The 23,605-nt window shown below is 40.3% G+C and overlaps 1 protein-coding gene across 1 annotated transcript; it reads left to right on the top strand.

The window, feature by feature from the left end:
* The first annotated feature begins 115 nt into the window (after positions 1 to 115).
* Positions 116 to 2,884, top strand: trhrb (thyrotropin-releasing hormone receptor b). The gene is made up of 2 exons (XM_067425475.1): positions 116 to 1,127; positions 2,034 to 2,884. Exons 1-2 carry the CDS (start codon positions 357 to 359, stop codon positions 2,457 to 2,459), a joined length of 1,197 nt encoding a protein of 398 aa, XP_067281576.1. The 5' UTR covers positions 116 to 356; the 3' UTR covers positions 2,460 to 2,884.
* The last annotated feature ends 20,721 nt before the right edge of the window (positions 2,885 to 23,605 follow it).

A 23,605-nucleotide genomic window follows, 5' to 3' on the forward strand; every position in this document is an offset into this window, starting at 1 on the left:
ATTTATAAGACTGGAAAATATGCCAGGTTTCACATGAATTATATGCGTGCGTAAAACGCCCCCTTTTTTTTTTCCTGATCGTGGCGAGACTAAATTCAGCACCAGGCGCAGGAGATCCATCATCTGATCTGCTGCAACCATAGAGAGCACACCTGTTAGCCTATTCCATTATATTTAGAGGAGAATAAAGAATATTTAAATGGATGCAAATAGTTATTTTTTTTCCCTAATGAACATGATGATGAAAAAATGATCAAAAACTGAACAGACAGAGCAAGCAAAGTTTCAAGAGGTATGAACCGCATTTACGTCAACTCAACGGAATTAAAATTCTTTTTAATCTGATCTTTTTGAGAATGGAGAACTTCACAGTATTCGAGTACAGTAACGAGACCCTGAAAACTTGGACTGACCGCGGTGTCGAATACAAAGTGTTCAGCGTCCTCATAGTTTTCCTCATATGCGCTTTCGGGATAGTTGGAAACGTGATGGTCATCCTGGTGGTCCTCACCACCAAACATATGCGGACCCCGACAAATGGCTATCTGGTTAGTTTGGCTGTCGCAGACCTGATGGTGTTGATCGCAGCCGGACTGCCGAGCATAGCGGACAGTTTGTTCAGTTCATGGATTTTTGGGCACGCGGGGTGCCTGTGCATCACATACTTCCAGTATCTAGGAATCAACGCATCCTCCTGCTCCATAACAGCCTTTACTATAGAGCGATACATCGCTATATGTCACCCGATCAAAGCGCAGTTTTTATGCACGCTCTCGCGCGCGAAGAAGATCATTGTCGGAGTTTGGGTTTGCACGTGTCTTTACTGCATAATGTGGTTTTACCTCACCGATATCCAACATGTTCTCTACAAGGATGTGACTATAATAACGTGCGCTTACAAAGTGTCCAGAAACCTTTACCTACCCATATATTTTGTCGATTTTGGCATCTTTTTTGTACTGCCACTCACTCTCGCCACTGTCCTGTACGGCCTTATTGCGAGAATCTTGTTTCTTAATCCTCTTCCGTCGGACAAGAACGGCCATGACAACTTCTCCAAAGCCAAAAAGAACAAAATGAACAATTCCAGCCGCTGCTCCAGTACAACCGCAGCATCCAGACGACAGGTGAGAGCATCTCCTTGAAGTTTCAAAACTTTCATATTTGGAAACAGCAAAATATTCTTTTAATGTATACAAATACAAATCATATTGCAAAACAAATGTTGTTTCAGGTGTAGTGGCCTTTGTATTGTTCTTCATTAATGAATACATTTAAATAAATAATTATTAGAAAACAGCAAATTATGCAGTTTATTTGTTCCAGAACTATCTATCTATCTATCTATCTATCTATCTATCTATCTATCTATCTATCTATCTATCTATCTATCTATCTATCTATCTATCTATCTATCTATCTATCTATCTATCGTGTAGACCAACAGAGAGACAGGCAGGCTGGCAGGCAGACAGAAAGATAGATAGATAGATAGATAGATAGATAGATAGATAGATAGACAGACAGACAGACAGATAGATAGATAGATAGATAGATAGATAGATAGATAGATAGATAGATAGATAGTATAAAAAATGTAATATTCAAAAATTCAAATTTGACTTCGATAGATAGTAAAATAGAAGTCAAATAAAAATAAATTGTACATTTACATTTTGTAATATTATCAATTATCAATTTTATCTATCTATCTATCTATCTATCTATCTATCTATCTATCTATCTATCTATCTATCTATCTATCTATCTATCTATCTATCTATCTATCTATCTATCTATCTATCTATCTATCTGCATTTATGTCTAACTAACTGCCTACCCATATATATATATATACACACACATCTATGTGTATATGTACATCTGCATATATATGCACATATATATATGCACAGATGTACAGAGAGACAGATATAGAAAGATTGACAGACTGGTAGTTACATGATATCAACATTATGTATTACACTGAATTTCTGTTTCATATCATGGTTATTGTGATTTCTTCATCAAAGGTTACAAAAATGCTGGCAGTGGTGGTCATTCTTTTCGCTGTGCTTTGGATGCCGTACCGCACTCTGGTGGTGGTTAACTCTTTCCTGCAAGATGCCTACCTGGACACCTGGTTTCTGCTCTTCTGCCGCACATGTGTCTACCTCAACAGCGCCATTAACCCTCTTATATACAACGCTATGTCTCAAAAGTTCCGTGCTGCCTTCAGAAGGCTCTGCAGCTGCGGACGCGCCACTCTGGTGAATAAGGCAGCCTATAGTGTGGCCCTAACCTATAGTGTTGCCAAGGAAACGTCAACGGTGGAAAGCATTGGGCATTTTTCAACTGAGATAGATGATTTGACACCAACAGACGAGCTGTTTCCTGATAAGAAGCTTCTGTATCCAGAGAACTGTAACTTTAGCCAGGAGGCTTTCAGTCAGGCCTGATCAACTCACAACACACTCACCATGCATCTCTGAGTACTAGCAACTACACATTAAACTGCAGGGACAGCACTTTGAAAGTTTCACTTTATCTTTAATTAAAATAAAGTCATGCGCAAAACAGCCACATTCATCTTCTCATCTCATCAAACAGTTCCCTGGAAACTGAAAAGAAACCACCATAAGTTGGTTGCATTATTTGCTAAAGTCATGATTCTTAATTAAAATCAGTGTATTGCATATGTGACGCAGGGTAAATTGAATACATATTGATCTGAAAACATGAGGGTTACCATTGTGATTAATGAGTGGCCTTCTTCTCCAGACCCCTGGGAAAAACAATGCTGAAACTGCTTTATTCTGCAGTTGCATTTTGTTTTAAGAATGTTCAATTAGTGTCAACTTAGTTTACATCCCACTATATATATATACACACTGTCAGAAAAAAAGGTACATTTCTGTCACTGGGGCGGTACCCTATAAGGTACAAAACCGAAAAGGTACTAATATGTACATTTAAGGTTCCACTGTGTACCTTTAAGGTACTAATTTGCACTCTTAAAGTACTGATATGTACCTTTTAAGGTACTAATATGTACCATTTAGGGTACAAAGATGTACCTTTTAACTTTTGTACCTCAGGGTACCGCCCCAGTGATAGCACTGTACCTTTTTTTCTTTTTCTGAGAGTGTATATATATATGTGTGTGTGTGTGTGTGTGTGTGTGTGCGCGATGGTGGCCTTGTTTGTAGTACATTGTGGGGACCAAGTGTCCCCATAAGGAAAGATTACAGACCAGCTAGCGGTCCCCATTTTTCAAAAGCTTATAAATCATACAGGAGTTTTTTTGAGAAAGAAAAATGCAGAATGTTTCCTGTGAAGGGGTAGGTTTAGGGGCAGGGGGAGTGTAGGGGGATAGAAAATACTGTTTGTACGGTATAAAAACCATTACGTCTATGGAGAGTCCCCACAAAGATAGTGAACCAGACGTGTGTGTATGTGTGTGTGTGTGTCTAATGCAAAATATTTTGGATTTAAACTTAAAATAGAAGTATAGATATTTTGGTTATTTTGATGGATATATGTTTATTAATGTTTCATTGGCCGTCTGACAATGTCACACTGAAATATATTTAGACTCAAGTTGTAAATGCACTTTTTATGTAGGTTTATTGTAAATAAGAAATAAACTTCAGGATGAACGAATTAAAGGAATGCATGAATAGATCTATTTATGTCAAATGTTGAATTGTAACCATGTGCCATTAGCGCAAACAAATGTAAATTCAAAAATTATCTTTTTCGCACGTTTCCCAAAACACACCCCTTGATTGCCATTGGTCACTCAAAACAGATAGCCCCAAACGCTATTGGTTGAGCCAATGTCCGCCGCCAGCTCAGGTGAATACATTGCTTATATTTAATGACGTTACTCCGAATATTAAACTAGGGTAGATCAAAGTAAAACATTTAACATCAAATATAAAGACTGTTTTGACTATAGCTTATTTAATTACTTAATAAATGAATGTACCTATGAAAAAATGTCTAAAAAAATCTGACGAATGAATATTTCACCTTCTCTCTTGTATCATAAATTGATAGACAGCATATGATTGTATTTGTGAGCTGATAAGCTAAATCCCACTGCTTGGGTTTGTATATTGTTTCTCAACAAATGTGCAAATGTGAAGTTGCATATTTTCTCACTTAACTGTTTTCAATTATTTTTAAATTAATATGCTGTGTTTTAGGTTTTGTTGATAATATATTGGTGGTGTTTATGTGGAAAATAGTCTCTTTATGTCTGTTTCAATGCAGTCCAGTGTCAATGAATAGGCTTTTCTAGTGATATTTAGTGAATAGGCTTGTTTAGTTCAAACTGAGGTTTGCTGAAAGTTAGTATAAGAGAGCATCTACACTGTAAACAAATTAAATATATGATCAGTAAGTTATGACAATGTGTTTTTACATTCAAGATTCAACTCATTTTTTTTAAAGCCAGTTTAATGTAATTTAAGTTGAAATGACAAACATCCAAGCAACCTTTTTTATTATATTTTTAATTTTTATTTTTTTTAGATACAGATTATTTAATTTTTCAAAGTCTCATAAATGATAGATTTATGCTACAGTTTGCAGTTAATGGGTTTGAATCTTGTTTGTCACACACTGAGACGGTTTCAGTGGAGTGTTCTAAAGTGTTCAAGCAAATCATATATCATTTTAACAGCTCTTTTCAGCCTACAAAATTATAAATTATTCAGTATGTTTAATTGTGCTGTAATTGTTCTTTTAGCTTGGCAAATGCTTACCATTATTCTTGGTATACTTTAGTGTACTATTACTGAATCACTCAAACATGTTAATATTCATATTATAAATATTATATATGTATATTTGCTATGTTGCATTTGTGTTATTATTCACGGTTTAACAAAACACAAAAGTATATTAAAAAAAATCTATTTTAAAGCCTCTTTCTGAATAAAATAAATGTATTGGCTAATGAAAGACTCAGTTTAATTCATTATTATGCATTGTCTGGTGACAGTTTCTGAAAATCTTTTCTACTGTTTTACATGAATTTTAATACATGAATTTTAAAACGGTACTGAATAATGCTCTGCATAGATACACTGATCAGACATAACATTATGACCACTGAGAGGTGAAGTGAATAACACTGATCATATCTTATCACGGCACCATGTTAGTGGGTGGGATATATTAGACAGCAAGTGAACATTTTGTCCTCAAAGCTGATAAGCAGGAAAAAATGGGCAAGATTATTATTTGAGCGAGTTTGGCAAGGGCCAAATTGTGATGGCTATACGACTGGGTCAGAGCATCTCCAAAACCAACAGCTCTTGTGGGGTGTTCCCGATCTGCAGTGGTCAGAATCTATCAAAAGTGGTCCATGGAAGGAACGGTGGTGAAACAGCGACAGGGTTATGGCTCATGGCCAAGGCTCATTGATGCACGTGGGGAGGGAAGGCTGGCCTGTGTGGTCTGATCAAACAGACGAGCTGCTGTAGCTCAAATTGCTTGAGAAGTTAATGCTGGTTCTGATAGAAAAGTGTCAGAATAAACAGTACATCACATTTTGTTGAGTATGGGGCTGCATAGCCGCTGATCAGTCAGGGTGCCCATGCTGACCCCTGTCCACCCACAGTGGGCACGTGAGCATCACAACTATGGAGAAATGGAAGAAGGTGGCCTGGTCTGATGAATCACAGTTTCTTTTACATCATGTGGATGGCTTGGCACGGGTGCGTGGCTTACCTGGAGAACACATGGCACCAGGATGCACTATGGGAAGAAGGCAAGCCAGTGGTGGCAGTGTAATGCTTTGGACAATGTTGAGAGACCTTTGGTCCTGTCATCCATGTGGATGTTACTTTAACACGTACCACCTAAGCATTGTTGCAGACCATGTACACCCTTTCATGGAAACAGTATTCCCAGGTGGCTGTGGACTCTTTCAGCAGGACAATGCCACAAAGCAAAAATGGTTCCGGAATAGTCTTATAACAACTACAACTCTTTACAAGAAAGGTTGAATTATTATCACAAGGGGAGTCTGACTATTGTTTTCTTTTACTAATCTTGCAAAAATGCAATACACAAAAAACAGCGGGATTTCAACCACAACAACCCCCCCTCACCAATGCCACCTCTGCTTTCAAAATGGCCGCCCTTCCCCTTTATTGGTCAGCACATCACAATAAGAGTCCCTAGAGGCCAACAAAAGTCCCCTTAACCCTTGTATGGTGTTCGGGTCTGCTGGACCCGTTTTCATTTTTTATCGAAAGAAAAATGATATGAATAATTATTTTTTCAAACTGAGATTCATTGGCCTTGGCTCATTTTCTGTGAGGAATATTTATCAGAACACATTTTCAATGACCACACACGGTACAGCCCCCCTACACATTTATATTACACACAGGATGTTCGGGTCCACTGGACCCGGGGGTAATAAAAGTGTGGGAATTGTAGGTCCTGTGTACCTTTACTCTGTCCTTCTCCTGTCAGGGCCTGCTGTTAGTGTGTGTGTGTTCATGTATATGGTTTATGAGGACACAAATGTGTATAATGACATGGGTATTACAACGTAAACATGGTATATGACGACATCTGTGTCCTCACACTAAAACATACTAAATGGTGTTTTTTGAAATTCAAAAAATGTCAAAAGTTTTCTGTGATGGGCAGGTTTATGGGTATGGTTAGTAGTGGGATAGATTATACAGTCTGTACATTATGTATGCCTATGGAGAGTAACCATACACCACATATCCAAGTGTGCATGCGTGTGTGTGTGTGTGTGTGTGTGTGTGGGTGGATATATATACATACATACATACATACATACATACATACATACATACATACATACATATATATATATATATATTGAGCATGGTGCTGGGCTTTACTGTGACAGTGTTACAGTCTGCGGAGAACAACGAGTTTGAGATGTTGGCTTGCCCTCCAAATTCCCCAGATCGAGCATCTCTGGGATGTACTGCATCAGTTTACATGCATCTACTTAATCTCTGTAATTATTCTTTAATTCCACACAAAGTTAACTTTAAGAAACTGCTGCTACCAAGTACCAAACATTCATGCAAAATTCTCAGCTAATCAATTCAACATTGTGGCAAATGAATGGAAGGACAAATTATATTTTATCAATTGCGTGACCAGTTTGTATACTGGCAAGCTCAGCAGAAAAAAAACGCATAAGAAATATTAAATTTGATGTCACCTTGAACCTACAAGTGCATTATCAAATTACATTTTAGTGAACACCCCAGAGATGTTCATGTGCTCAAAGGCTCCAAGGCACTGTCAGAAATATAGGAATTGACAGTGTGAATATGTTGTTTGGAGCCCATTGTTCCCTCAAAATTCTTATTTTGTGTTTTGAAAGAAAAATAAAGCCCTAGGGTTTGGAATGAGGGTGACAGAAAATACATTTTCAGGTAAACTATCATTTTAAATATGATATGAAATAAAAACATTTTAGTGTTCTTTTTACAAAAAAAGTTAATAATGTGCATTGAATTTTGAATTCTGAGTGTACAGTTAAAATTTTGTTTGATATTCCAGAATAACAGATTATCATTGTACTTTAGCTCTTCTAAACAATGCTGCTTATGCAATAGACCAAGGCTATTTTATCTCATGCAAGAATACACTTTCTGTTTGTCCCTCTAATTACCTCTGCTTTTACCTATTCTTCTTCCTCTTTGAATAATTTCATCCACATATTATGTTTCCTGACACATAATTCAAGATGATTTCAAAATTTGATTCTGCTTGTAATGAAAATAATGGGCCATTCATCAATTAAACGTCAAATTATCTCACAGGCTGCATATGTAAGTATCATGAAGTTGAAGAAAATTCATAGTCAGATCATCCAACTCCGTTGAATGAAATCTGACAAAATTACCATAATTACACAGCATTACGGCGATTACGTAACCATGACTACAACACAGTCAAATATCATTTGATGTCTAGACCTCACCCAAACAGAAATCCAATTAAAATTGAAATATCTATTGCAAACACTGAAATGCATTTAATCCAGCAAAACAACATCAAAAGGTCTTCGAAGAAATACATGCAAATTCTACAGCAATCTCTCTGAAATTCAGCCACTCAAAAGCAATGTACCCAAATAAATCCAAAATATTGGGGGAAATTGGAAAGGCCTGAAGATAAACTGTCCTGCTGTTTTCAGTCAGAATGAAAATAAAACAGTGAAACGAAAACTCCAAACATGCAAAAGTTACTTATAAGTTACTCAAGTCAATTATATAATGTCAAGGTCCTTTTAAGACAGTTCAGTCAGTTCACTCAGCGGCCATATAAGAAAAAAACCATGGGCAACTTTTAAGGCATGCACAGTTTGTCAGGAGTATCATAAATGTTGCTTATTTATTATTAAAGGGTTAGTTCACTCAAAAATTAAATTTCTTTCATTAATGTATTGATGTACAGGGAAGCCCTATACTTTATGTTAAATATAAATATATTGCCTACCGCAAAAAAAACGTCAGCAGTAGCCTATTGACCATACATATCTATTGCCGTCATATATTGACGGCAAAATAGGCTACAGAACATTTTGTTCTGTATTGACAGGTTTAATATTTCAAAATCGATAATTATGTTGTTTTTTATTATTACAATTAGGCCTATATCTGCATTTATGTTAACCTACAGACTTTCAAACACGAAAATGTCATTTTTTAATATGTATTCGTGTCAAAATGGCATATAAACATATTTTCCCATTCTATTTTGCCTGGAAACCCTTGTGTGTTGCGTGAAAAATAGGCGTCTCTTCTATTTGAAGCATGCACGCGTTTTCCGCGCGGCTCACGCAGGCAGTGTGCAAGGTCTAACCGTTTAACATGAGAGCCGAAATAAAAACGGACACGCCAGGCAGCCGAGACGTGACGGCACGCTTGCTGTGTGTCCCCGGCCTAAGACCTCCGTTCATCCTCGGAACATTTTGGTCCAAAAATAACAAAAAATATGATTTTATTCAGCATTGTCTTCTCTTCCATGTTCCTCAAACAAAGAATCAAACAGTCATGATTCAAGATTCGGATCGCGTGTCGAACTGGCATGTCACGTGACATTGGCGATAGAATCACGAATCAATCTGCTGATTCGCGACCGTTTGATTCTTTATTTGAAGTTTGAAAACAAACGCAGAAGAGAAGACAATGCTGAATAAAGTCGTATTTTTGGTTATTTTTGGACCAAAATGTATTGTCGACGCTTCAAAAGAGTCTAACTAACCAACTGATGTCACATATGGACTACTTTGATGATGTTTTCATTACCTTCTGGACGTGGACAGCAAGTGGGCATACACTTACATTCAAAGGACAGAAAGCCCTCGGACTAAATCTAAAATATCTTAAACTGTTCTGAGGATGAACAGAGGTCTTAAGGGTGTGGAACGACATTGGGGTGAGTCATTAATGAAAGAAATTTCATTTTTGGGTAAACTAACCCTTCAACGTCCCTCAAATCTAAAAGGTGATTAGCTTTTGCTATAACTGACCACTGGGAATTCCATTCCTACATATATGATTATTAAAATAACATTCAAATATATTTTATATAAAAACAATAAATAAAACATTTTCTCTAACTGAAAGCTGGGACTTCCATTCATACAGTCACCATTATATTTTCTTTTATTGTACAAGTGCTCGATCTCCTCCTGTATGGAAAATTAGAGCTTTGTATCCACCAGTTACATATGTGAAACGATAGAACCTTGAAAGATTGAACGTTTAGTCTTTAGAACATCATGAACTGGAGAGATTGTATTACTCACCATGGTCACTCTTAGCATTGTGCCAGGGTCCCATAAGGATGACCACACTGATGTCATCTCACTTCCTGTCCACTTTAATTTAAAAAGGATTGAAGTAGATATAACTAGCTCTAGCTAAAAACAGCTTCATACTGTGCTTAGATTATATACCGAAGTAAAATCAAACTCAAAAGAAGTCTGCACCGCTTCAATATGAGCCTCAAAATATACTGAAAATTACACTCATTAAAGAGTCACTCTAAATATAAACTTACAACCAGCAATTTAACAAATTACTCTATAACAGCGGCTTGTTGAGAAAGCCATAATTTTAAGTTTGATATGATCATCACCACGCTACAATCTGGACCACATACCTCCAGTCACAGTTTTGCTGATTAAAACAGTCTAAAATGATCATGCACTCACTTGCACAGATATAGTACGTTGTGCTTCACAAAACCTGACAATGGAAGGACACATTTCCTTCCATGCATAGCCGCAGACCAGTCAAGGTGCCTATATGCTGACCCCTGTCCACCACCAAAAGGCGGCACGGAGCAATGGAAGAAGGTAGCCTGGTCTGATGAATCACTTTTTTTTTTTAACATCACTTGAACGGCCGGATGCATGCGCGTTGCTTACCTGGGGAACCACCACCAGTATGCACTGGGCAATGTTCTGCTGGGAAACCTTTGGTCCTGTCATCCATGTGGATGTTACTTTGGCACGTACCACCTACCTAAGCATTGTTGCAGAGCAGACCATGTTCACACTTTCATGGAAACGCTGTTCCCAGGTGGCTGTGGCCTCTTTCAGCAGTAATGCACCCTGCCACAAAGCAAAAATGGCTCAGGAATGGGTTGAGGAGCACAAAAATGAGTTTGAAGTGTTGACTTGGCCTCCAAATTCCCCAGATCTCAGTCCAGTTGAGCACCTGTGGGATGTGCTAGACAAACAATAGCGATCCACGGAGGCCCTGCCTCACAACGTACAAGATTTTAGGGTCTGCTGCAAACAGAAATAATCAAATAATAAATATTGATAATTTAATGACCACCATTATTACCTCTTTTAAATGCATAGATGTCACCACAGTTATTAAAAAACATGTATTGTGTACAGATGGGTATGAATGACACAGTTGCACAGCAACCTCTAGTGGGCATTAGTGCATTATCCCATACACTGCCAACAAGTGGCAAGCTGTTGTTTGTGAATTCTTTTTTTTTCTCCCAACCAAGATGGCCGACGGCCAGTTAAAAATGCCAAATTGCTCTCGAATATTCATCTATTCCTACTATAGGAGACTCTTGCATGTAAAAAAGTCGTATCATTGTTTTTGAGTATCAGTGTCATCATTATTTATTTTAGATTTCAGCTACAATTCCGTTTACATTTCAAATTACTGTGACTGTTATTCCTATTTTTTTGTTTGTAAATTTTTTGTGTGTTGTCCTGTAATTTGCATGTCAAAAAAGCAATCTGATCACATAATGCACGCTGCTTTACACGTAACATCGAAAATGTAATCTGATTATACTTTATGTACTTTACTCGTTACATCAAAAAGTAATCTGATTACTTAATGTACTGTATCTTACTTGTAATTTGTTACTTTACTCATTACATCATAAAAGTAATCTGATTCTGTAATGCATGACACGTGTAATGCGTTACTTTAACACAAAAAAATGAGTATGTAATGCATGTTACTTGTAATGCGGTGCTTTACTCGTTATGTAAAAAGTAATCTGATTACTTAATGTACTGTATCTTACTTGTAATTTGTTACTTTACTCATTACATCATAAAAGTAATCTGATTCTGTAATGCATGACACGTGTAATGCGTTACTTTAACACAAAAAAAATGACACACAGCTCACACAGCTCATTTCAGATGAGACTGAAAACACCTCAAAGAGGAGAGTTCTAACCCTAACTCTTGCCGGGCCAATCACATTGTGTATAGAGTCGGTGGGCGGGGCCATAATGACGATGGCCGAGTTGCGTTTGCGTGCTTCTAGTAAACACAGAAACTGGCGAACGGTGGCCTTTCGAATCAGCTTTGACCGCGATTCTGGAAGACTTGGAGTTAAGCTTTTCTCTGAGAAAAGAACAAAGAACGGCACTGAAGTCATTCTTAAAAAGGGAAGATGTGTTCGGAGTTTTGCCGACCGGATACGCCGAATGTTTAATCAACAAGCTCTGCTTCACCTTCGTTGCTCTGGTTGGTTGTGTACCGTATCCTATCGCGTGCAGAGGGAGTTTGAAAGACAACCGTTTATCCCGCCCCTCGGATTGAGCCCTATCAATGGTGAGTTTCCAGACCAAACATCTTGATGTGGGTCTGGCTTGTCAGGCTAAATTGGGATTCCACAGTTCTGATATCAAAGCTTCGCGACATTCAATTTGTATGAAGTACTTCTCCATCTTCTTGTTGAACAGAGAAACAAACCCAATTGCATTTAAAATAACTGAAACGGAATTATATTTTTTGTATATTTTACAGTTTATATTTAACACACTTTTATTGACTGGTTCGTTAAATGCACAGTATGTATGTTTTTCCTCTATTATATTTAGTACAATATATCTTAAGGTAAAAACAAAAACGCATACTCACTCAAATGGTGTATAAAAAAGATAGGTTTTTCTTTAAGCAAAATATAATCTGAGAAATTCTGGACATATTCCTGACAGTTTTTTTTTTTTAGATACACCCTAGAATCTCAAGTTGAACTCATTTCATGTTTTGGACTATAGCCAACAAGATACTATTATGACACTAAATCAATTAATCATACAGAGAACACTGCCCCAAAGCCCACAGTTTTGTTCAGTGTCATTGTTCCTCCGTCCACACGCTTTCTCCCCAGATGTAATTAGTCACAAAAGATGGACATGATCTACTGCAGGAAAAAGGACTGTAATTATATATACTTGGCTTTGAGTCACTTATAAAACCTGTGATAAAGTTGCGGCCTCTCTCTCTCTTTTCTTATTTTACTACGCAGAGTATTCAGTCTGAGATTAATAGGCCAGAAAATAAGTTGTTCTTGAGATTAATACATCCATTACGGCTCCTTTTCATACCTCATTTATCCCTGCATCTCCCTTTTCATATTTCTCATCAATTCACAGTTTTCTCGCTCTTTCCCGAAGCATTTCACATCTAAAATAACAGTTTACCATGACATGCAGTTTTATAACCCAGAGCTTATCAAACACCCAAAAGTACAAAATAACAGTGTTTATTTTATGTGCTAGACCACCAAATAACTCTGAGGTCTTGGATATCTGAGTAAACTGCTCAGAAATATCACAAGACAAGCACAGTCTGCTTCAACCTTATAAATAAGCTGCCCTCAAAACACTCACAAATTTCCACAACAAGCATTGCTTGATATAAACCGTGGCTCAAACAAAAGATTTAAAATTGTCACTTGTAAAATTGCTACTTATGTGGGCGACCCTGTTAATATTTACACGATGTACTTGACAATGACATAGAACATAATTTCTTGTCACGAATAATCATACCGTATTTGTCTACTGTTGTTACTTAATCCAATCAAATCCTAAAGGGTTCACATACTTTTTCCAACAAATTTCACTGTGTGATTATCCACTATTACAATGTTGTTTTGTCACACCGCCGACAGTGAAAGATAGATTTTAATAACATTAGTCTTTACTGCTGCTTTGATGTTTATAGTGAGTCCCTGAAGTTAACAGCGATATAAAAGCTAAACATCTACCGAGGTCATTATTTTATTAACATTTCTAATATATCCCTTTGAAGCTTCACAGTAAAAGCCAAGCAGCCATTCCACATCCAAATCCCCTGTCTTTCCATGGAAACAAACACAGAAATGCCTTGCAAAAGAGCATGTCTGCGCCCAAGGGTAAGCTAATGCATCCCAGAAACCCCTGTAATGCAATCCAGAGCATCTTATTGACTGGCCCTCAGGTTTTGTTTGGACACTTGCAGAGATGAACAGATAATTGATACAGATGCTTAAAATTCTATGGCTTATCTGTATTTCTCTTTATAACCTTGTTGTTGTTGTTGTATATAGCACCCCTTCCGTATGAAACACTCCACCTCATTGGAGTCTCAAGACGAGAGTTTAATCCTTTAGGATTGTTCAGTAATAATAAATGAAGAGAGGTGCGCATTCAAAGCGAATACTACAAGGTGCCGAATTCAAAGGCGGGAAAACAAGGGCGCACAAGCTGATGCAGCATTGCAGGATGTATAAAAATATCAACACCAGAAAGAAGAGCACTCATTGCTTTTGATGTTAATAAATTCAGTTTGCGCCATTCACAGTGTGAACGCAGATTATTTTGGGTAAACCGACTGGAGAAAACGGGCTCTGGAGAATAGTTTATCCTTTAAAGAGTAAACATTCCCCGCTCTGTCGGCATATAGTGGCTGCTTTTCTGTATTCTAATGTCTTGTGATGTCATACTGCTTCAAAATGACCATGGCTTTTTTTTTAATGACCGAAAGAGAATAAGGCTCTGTTCTTTTGAAACATCTTTGTTATTAGGTAGACATCATCATAGATAGATATCTCTGAAGATTCCTTTTTTCTCTCTCCTTTTTCAGGTGTCCGAAGAGTGAAATGATGGATCTCAAATTTATCACTGCTGGAAACTGTTCAAATATGGAAAAAAGGCTGGAAAACCAAGTAATTTGCAGGACCTGGGGGATTTTTCTGAAGAACAGTTGGTAGTTTAACTGTTCAAAACAAACAGAAAAAAAAGAAAGAAAAAACTGAAATAGTAACATCCAAAATAGTAAAAAACATAGGAACATCCAGGTAAGTACAAACAGTAAACGTGGTATTTTTTATAAATTGAGCTATTATAGATATTGAGCTATTACAGGACAATACCAAATAAAAATAACATGAATTTGTTTCTTTCGTAAAAATAATTAATATTTTGCAGATTCTGCAAAGTATTTTTTATTACTAATTGTATTGTATGCTAATAATTCCAAAATACATAATAAATTAATGCAAATAGTTGTCAATTATTCCTTGCTAAAAGTAGGGAATCCAGCCTTGACGGAAGAGCATCCCCTTTTCCAGAACTGATCTTCCTCTCAGCTGTTCTGGTGCAGATAATGAATCCAAACATCACAGCCTAATTTAATAACTAACACATGATTTAATCGGAGGCCTGAACAAATAAGCTTCACCCCACTAAACAAAACAGCTGAGACAGATCTATCTTCTAGGCACATCTCATATGCCAACAAATTCTATTTGAAAGGCCTGTAACACAAGGTGAAGAACAAGATTGCAATAGTCTTTACAGACGGGGAGATTAATTGCAAAAAAAAACAAAAGAGAGAAACCAGAGAGAGAGAGATAGAGAGAAACCAGAGAGAGAGAGAGAGAGAAACCAGAGAGAGAGAGAGAGAGAGAGAGAGAGAGAGAGAGAGAGAGAGAGAGAGAGAGAGAGAGAGAGAGAGAGAGAGAGAGAAAGAGAATATGTTGCTTAGTGGTTCAGTTTACAGTTTTTCTTCTGTTCCATTGTTACAGTTAACAAAGTCACTTTTCTTGCGGTAACAACTAGAATAAATGTTCAAATCAAATCAATAAAAAATATTGTTACCACTTTATTTTTACCATAGTGATAACAGTAAATTAACCAAACCCTAATTAATACTACTTAGTACTTAAATGTATAAATGGCACCGTCAAATAAAGTGAAACCTTTATTTTGTGGCCTTATTACAGTGTAAGTATATCTTTAACCAAGTAATAATAATTAATTACATAATAATAATAATAATTCATTACATTTATATACCGCTTTTCTAGGCACTCAAAGCGCTTTACATAGAAGGGGGAATCTCCTCAATCACCACCGATGTGCAGCATGCTCCTCCTCTTGTGACTGGCATGCGGATGATGTGACGGCAGCCATATTGCGCCAGAACGCTCACCACACACCAGCTGATTGGTAGAGAGGAGAATGAAGCCAATCAGGATACGGGGATTATTAAGAGGCCATGATGGACAGAGGGGCCAGTGGGCAAATTTGGCCAGAATGCTGGAGTTACACCCCTAATCTTTTTTTGAAGGACATCCTGGGATTTTTTAATGACCACAGAGTCAGGACCTCGGTTTAACGTCTCATCCGAAAGACGGAGCTCTTTGACAGTATAGTGTCCTCATCACTATACTGGGGTGTTAGGACCCATACAGACCACAGGGTGGCCTCACTAACACCTCTACCAGCAGCAACCTGGTTTTCCCAGTTGGTCTCCCATCCAGGTACTGGCCAGATTCAGCCCTGCTTAGCTTCAGTGGGCTTAGCAAACCAGTCTACGGCTACAGGGTGATATGGCTGCTGATACATGTACAAACAAGATTCAAAAAAAAAAAAAAAAAAATTGGGACTGTACAAATTGTGAATAAAAACAGAATGCAATGTGGAAGTTTCAAATTTCAATATTTTATTTAAAATACAAACGTAGATGACATGTCAAATGTTTAAACTGAGAAAATGCATCAATGAGAAAATAAGTTGATTTTAAATTTCATGGCATCAACACATCTCAAAAAAGTTGGGACGATGCCATGTTTATAGCTTCTTTTTATAACAGTCTGCACGGGAGGGACAGACCAGGGGGGGACGGGAGGGACAGACCAGGGGGGGACGGGAGGGAAAGGGGAAACAGACAAGGAAGGAACAGACAAGGGAGGGGTAAACAAGGGATGGACAAGGAAATCAAAAAGTTCAGGAGGCCATGGTGGCCCACAAAGTTCGAATGGCCAGGGCGGCCCGCCGAGTTTGGGAGGCCCACCGAGTTCAAGTGGCCGGGGCGGCCCGTAGCGTTCAGGCAGCCAGGGCGGCGCGGGTAGAGCAGGGCGCCAGGGAGGCACGGGTAGAGCAGGACGCCAGGGAGGCGCGGGGAGAGCAGGGCGCCTGAGCGGCGCAGGGAGAGCAGGGCGCCTGAGCGGCGCACGGAGAGCAGGGCGCCTGAGCGGCGCAGGGAGAGCAGGGCGCCTGAGCGGCGCAGGGAGAGCAGGACGCCTCAGCGGCGCAGGGAGAGCAGGGCGCCTCAGCGGCGCAGGCAGAGCAGGACGCCTCAGCGGCGCACGGAGAGCAGGACGCCTCAGCGGCGCACGGAGAGCAGGTAGCCTCAGCGGCGCACGGAGAGCAGGGCGCCTCAGCGGCTCACGGAGAGCAGGGCGCCTCAGCGGCGCACGGAGAGCAGGACGCCTCAGTGGCGCAGGCCGAGCAGGACGCCTCAACGCCGCCGGCAGAGCAGGGCGCCTGGGAGGCGCGGTGAGAGCTGGACGCCTGGGAGGCGCGGGTACAGCTGGACGTCTGGGAGGCGCAGTGAGAGCTGGACGCCTGGGAGGCGCGGTGAGAGCTGGACGCCTGGGAGGCGCGGTGAGAGCTGGACGCCTGGGAGGCATCTCCGGCCCAGCGGCGTCCACCGGAACAGAGTCCACCGGCATAGGGACAATCAGAACTGGGACCACCGGAACACAATCCACCGGCACAGGGACCACCGGAACACGATCCACCGGCACTGGGACCACCGGAACACGATCCACCGGCACTGGGACCACCGGAACACGATCCACCGGCACTGGGACCACCGGAACACGATCCACCGGCACTGGGACCACCGGAACACGATCCACCGGCACAGGGACCACCGGAACACGATCCACCGGCACAGGGACCACCGGAACACGATCCACCGGCACAGGGACCACCGGAACACGATCCACCGCCACAAGGACCACCGGAACACGATCCACCGGCACAGGGACCACCGGAACATGATCCACCGGCACAGGGACACCCGGAACACAATCCGCCAGCAGTGGGACCACCGGCACAGGGACCACTGGAACTGAAACCACCGGAATAGGCACGGAGGGAGACTTCCTTCTCCTCCTCCGTTTCAGGACCACTGGGACACGATCCGCCGGAATCGGGACCACCGGAACACGATCCGCCGGTACTGGGACCACCGGCATACGATCCGCCAGCACTGGGACCACCGGCACAGGGACCACTGGAACTGGGACCACAAGAACAGGCATGGAGGGAGCCTTCCTTTTCCTCCTCCTCTTAGAGACCACCGGAGCTTGGGCCACTGCAACTGGGGCCACTGGAACAGGAACCACCGGAGCTATCCAGCCCCTGGTCCTACAGGGACTGGAGTCCAGCTGTTCCACAAACTCCCAAAAGTCCGGGGTTCCCATTCTCTCAACCTCCATGGGGCTGAGAGGCATGTCCAGGCAGAGGTTAAACACCTCTGCCTTCTCCGTCTCATTGAGGTACAGGTGATGCACCTCAATAAGGAATTGGCAGGCGAACTCTCTTACACACGCCCCCTGTTGGCGGATGTATTTAGAGTTCACCTGCCGCATCACCTGTAAGTGCCTGGTTAGCTCCATAGTCCAAAGAGAACAAAAATAAATAAATAAACAAAACACCTCCTGCTGAGTCCTCCTAGTATGGTTGGATCCTTCTGTCACGTCACAGACAAGGGAAAATGGTGCGAGGACTCATGTGCAAAATAAGTGATAGTTTATTATAAAAAAAGAAACATAAATACAAAACAAAACCCACAAGGGGGCAAAAATACATAATCAAAACACAAACTCAAAAACAAACTAAACTGGAATCACGGGGAAGACGGGAAACGCAGACATTACACAAGGATCCAACACAGACTAACAAACACAAGGAGCTTATAAGGGGAAGAAATCAAGAGGGAACAGGTGAGAGAAATCAACACTAATCAGATAACAAGGGGAGGGATCAGACAATGACAGGAGCACATGCTAGACATCACAAAACCCACATGTGCACACAAGACAGGACAGGCATGTGACATGCAGTATGTGGTCTGGCATTGTCATGTTGGAAAATGCAAGGTCTTCCCTGAAATAGATGTCTGGATGGGAGCCTATGTTGTTCTAGAACTTGGATGTACCTTTCAGCATTGATGGTGCTTTTCCAGATGTGTAAGCTGCCCACGCCACACACTCATGCAGCCCAATACTATCAGAGATGCAGGCTTGTGAACTGAGTGCTGATAACTTGGGTACTCCTTGTCCTTGTCCTCTTTAGTCTGGATGACATGGCGTCCATGTTTTCAGATTTTTTTTTTATTCATCTGACTACAGTTTTCCACAGTCCATTTTAAGTGAGCCTTGGCCCAGAGAAACGCCTGCGCTTTTGGAACATGTTTAGATATGGCTTCTTTTTTGACCTATAGAGTTTTAGCTGGCAACAGCGAAATGCACGGTGGATTGTGTTCACCAACAATGTTTTCTGGAAGTATTCCTGAGCCCATGTTGTGATTTCCATTACAGTAGTATTCCTGTGATGCGGTGCCGTCTAAGGGCCTGAAGATTACGGACATCCAGAATGGTTTTCCGCCCTTGACCCTTAGGCACAGAGATTGTTCCAGATTCTCTGAATCTATGGATGATATTATGCACTGTAGATGAGGATAACTTCAAAGTCTTTGTAATTTTTCTCTGAGAAACTCCTTTCTGATATTGCTCCCCTATTTTTCATTGGGGGCATTGGTGATCCTCTGCCCATCTGGACTTCTGAGAGACACTGGCACTCTGAGAGGCTCTTTTTATACCCAATCATGATGCCAATTGACCTAATAAGTTCCAAATTGGTCCTCCAGCTGTTCCTTATATGTACATTTAACTTTTCCGGCCTCTTATTGCTACCTGTCCCAACTTTTTTGGAATGTGTAGCTCTCATGACATGAGCCAATATTTGTCATTTCAAAATCTCACTTTCAACATTTGATATGTTATCTATATATTATTGTGAATATAATATTTTTATAAAAATAATATAAATAATTTATATAAATAAAATATTGAATTACTTTTTTATTCACAATTTGTACAGTGTCCCAACTTCCTTGGAATCGGGTTTGTATTTACTATTGGGCTAGGGTTATGAAAAAAGTTTGGTTCCCTCTCTGCCAGGGGTTATATTTGGGAACCCCATACACATCTCATATTTTGAGAAAAGGCCAATGAAAATTGGCAAGTGGAATTTGCAACTTCCCTGGACATAAAAGGAGCTGGCATGCATAGTACCAGAGCAGTACAACCTCTCTCCACGTCTTGCATGGATAAGTGCAGAAAGAATGTGTGTTTCAGCAATCTGAAAAAGCAAGCACAGACAGACAGAGTATTTTTTTTAAAAAAAGCCTTTCTTTCTGTGTTTCAGCATGCGGTCAATATCTCTCATCCTCGGACGGTCATGATCTCACGTGTTTGGGTTGCACCCAAGACAGCATTCATGGATGGTTCTTGTTCACTGTGAGAACATGAACATGGTAACTTTGCAATCGCAACCGTCTTTTCTAGTAATAGGAGTCACCTTAGCTGCTCCTAATCCCGGTCCTTCTGCAATGCACAAGGCCATGCCAGCTAACGCTCTGGGCAGTCCGATGGCAACAATGGGAGCTTTTCCACTTGGCAAATCCCCATGGACCTCCCATTCCTTGTCTTCCGCGTTGCACCTGTTGGAGCAGAGTTCTCATTTTGTGCTCCAGATGAGGATGAATTATCGATCACAGCACATGTGAATGGGCTAATGCCTTCAGACGCTGAGGACTCAGCTGGACTCCCACCTTCAGGTGGGGTAGCCCAGCTCAAGTTTGATGCTGAGTTGGTGGCCAGTAGCACCATATTTGGCTGATCCTTTCTGAGATAGAGACAGAAAAATTTGTCTGCATCCTGCATGCCCCAATCTTCGAGTCTGGCCTATTCGGATGCAAGCAGGCCACCTTCTCATGTCCAGACACAACTCACACAAGTCCCCACACAAGTAATGTGGCACATTTAGAGGATACGCAGCTTACTCACCTGTCATAAATCAGTTTCAGTTGGGGCTTATGGAGTAAGGTAAGTGTTTCACTCCACCCTGGAGGTACAGTTAGCACTTCCCAACCCATCGTGCTGGCTTATCAGGACAGTCAGACTCAGCTATGCGATTCAGTTCGCCAGACACCCTCCCAGATTCAGCAGTGTTCTCTTTACGGTGTGCAGAAATTAGTCCTATTGGTATAGGGCACAATAGAGACTGTCCATCCAGCTGAGATGAAGGGTTTCTATAGCCCTTAATTACATGCCAAAGAAAGGCGGTGAGTTGCAAACAACACAGTGGCAATAGCATATATAAACCGCCAAAGCAGGTAACACCCACAATGCATGTCCAATCTCGACAGCCATCTCCTCCTCTTGTGACTGGCACAAATATGTGTACATATGTTTCCCCCAGTGAGCCTGATTGCAAAGACGTTGTGCAAAGTCAGGGAGGATGGAGAATGGGTCTTGTTGGTTGCAACATACTGGTCATCTCAGACTTGATTTTTAGAGCTCATGCTCCTTTTCTCTGAGAAATTCTCTGAGTAAGGACGTCCTGACCTACGAACTGGTGTTCTTCCCAAGGGGAACCCCAAAGAGATGCACAATCTGGTCAGTGCTTTCCTTCCTGCAAGATGGGCTATAGTGCCAGCTGTCCCCCATCCACCTTCTAAGTGTATGTGGCTGCTATTGAGGCACATCCCGACTCAATGGATGGTAAATCTCTAGGGAAGCATGACCTGCTAATCAGGTTCATCAAAGGCACCAGGAGGTTTTCCTAGGTCTTATTTCCTCATGGGATCTCTCTGTTGTTTTGCTGGGCCTATAGAGAGCCCCTTTTAAGCCACTGGAGTTAGTCGAGCTTAGGGCCTCTCATTGAAGATGGCACTCCTGGTCACACTCACCTCCATTAAAGGGGTCATGAACAGGCTTTTTAAAAATTATTTTATACTGTTGTCTGAGATCAGCTTATGTTTGCATAATTTTTACATTTAAAACCATTATAACGAATAAGTAATGAACTATTTTTTATCCTGATTTTAAGCCTCTCTCATGCAACATTTTTATGGCCGTGCCGCACTGGAGACTTGGAAGTAAACGCCCACTGCTATAATTGGATAGCAGTGATTTGCATATTATAATGAGCTTCATGTTCCCCCTCAGTTAACACGTGGGAAAACGGCAACCGGAATGATTCGTCCCACAGGACTCGCAAAATGTCTTTAATCAAACAAACACAATGATTTATCTCTCAACGAACCTCAATTAATTGGAATGTTCTTTTTTTATTACTTGGCCCACCTGATCAGTGGATATAACTGAGTACAGTGCATCACTAACACAGACACACACGCATCCCATTATACAAAAAACATTTTCTGTCTTTTCTCAGTCTAGAAGGCACCAAATTCAAAAATAATTTCACATTTCTTCTACATAAATGACCCAGTTAAAAAAAAAAGATTAATCTTCCCAGCGCTGAAGTACCCCTTTAAGCAACATCACTACAAATAAAGGATTTTTCAGCCTGCGGCAGCGTGCTAAGTTATGTTTAGTTAGACACATAATCAATAAATATCAAACGATCTGTAATAATGCAATACTCTCACAAATAAAAAAAAAATTACTCACAAAAAATTTGTTATTGAAATGAATTCTTTCATTCATTTGTGTAATCTCATCCAGTGTGGAAATCCAGTCTCTTTTACAAACAAATCCGTTGTGAAATGAAGGAAGAAATGCGCAATACCAATAATATTGGTATCCAAATTAAGCTTATGTGGAATGTTTATCGCTGGGAAGTTTGATCGGGTTTAGAACCAGGTAGATTAAATAATTAAATTATTTATTTATAGCATGTCAGACACAAGTTGGTGGGCGGGGCTACAGAATCAGGCAATCTTCGTCTTCTGTTGAGGCGGTGTTTCACCACACTCTGACGTCACAGCCTGGCACATTCAGAGATCTCTTGTTGTCTGGGTCTGGTGTCAATTAAAGCTTTTCTTTGACTAACAAGGAAGTTTTCACTTCTGCAACATACAGGATATTCTTATATTACCATGACCTTTTATATATCAAAAGCTCAAGGGAAAGTTGATCTCTCAATTCGTGACCCCTTTAAGAGGTTTGGTGACCTGCCGGTGTTCTCTGTAAGCAAACCATGCCTTGACTTCAATCCGGCATACTCACAAGTGATCCTGAGACCCCGGCAAAGTTGTTCTCACTACTAATTTTAGGGACCAAGTAGTGAACTTGCAAATGCTGCCTTAGGATGAGGCAGACACATCCTGGTCATTGCGGTGTCCAGTACGTGCCCTGCACGCAAAAATTCAGCTCTGAGTAGCTCCTTGTCTGCTTTGGGGGAAGGCAGAACCCCTTCTGCTGTCTCCAAACAGAGTATGGCCCACTGGATAGTGAATTCCATGAGACATTTAGGGTTAGTTCCATACAATTATGCATCATTTGTAGTTATTAGTATCGTGAGTACATGTAATGTGTAAAAAGGACTTAAAAAAAAAAAAGGGTTATCAAATTATTTTATATATGCTAAATACATAAACTATAGTGAAAAATTAAACTATATACTACATGTTTTTTTAATTCAGTTATTTTTAAATTATTTTATAAATTATTATTTATTAAAATGTATGGTCAAGTATGTTTTTTTTTCTGAAATGTGCCACATGTTTGTACAATTTTGATAAATTCTCGTGGCATTTAGTATATGTTGATCTTTGACTGCTGACTCGCGTCTGGTAAAATAATTGCTTTGTCAAAAAGGGTCGCAGGTTTGTTCTGATGGGGTCGTGGCCTGCAGGAAACAAGCAATGATAAATGTAAATACTTCTCAACTTTTGCAATGATTGTGGTCAAAATGTAAAAAAAAAAAA

Source organism: Pseudorasbora parva, chromosome 19 (genome assembly GCF_024679245.1).
Source record: "Pseudorasbora parva isolate DD20220531a chromosome 19, ASM2467924v1, whole genome shotgun sequence".
Taxonomy (NCBI): domain Eukaryota; kingdom Metazoa; phylum Chordata; class Actinopteri; order Cypriniformes; family Gobionidae; genus Pseudorasbora; species Pseudorasbora parva.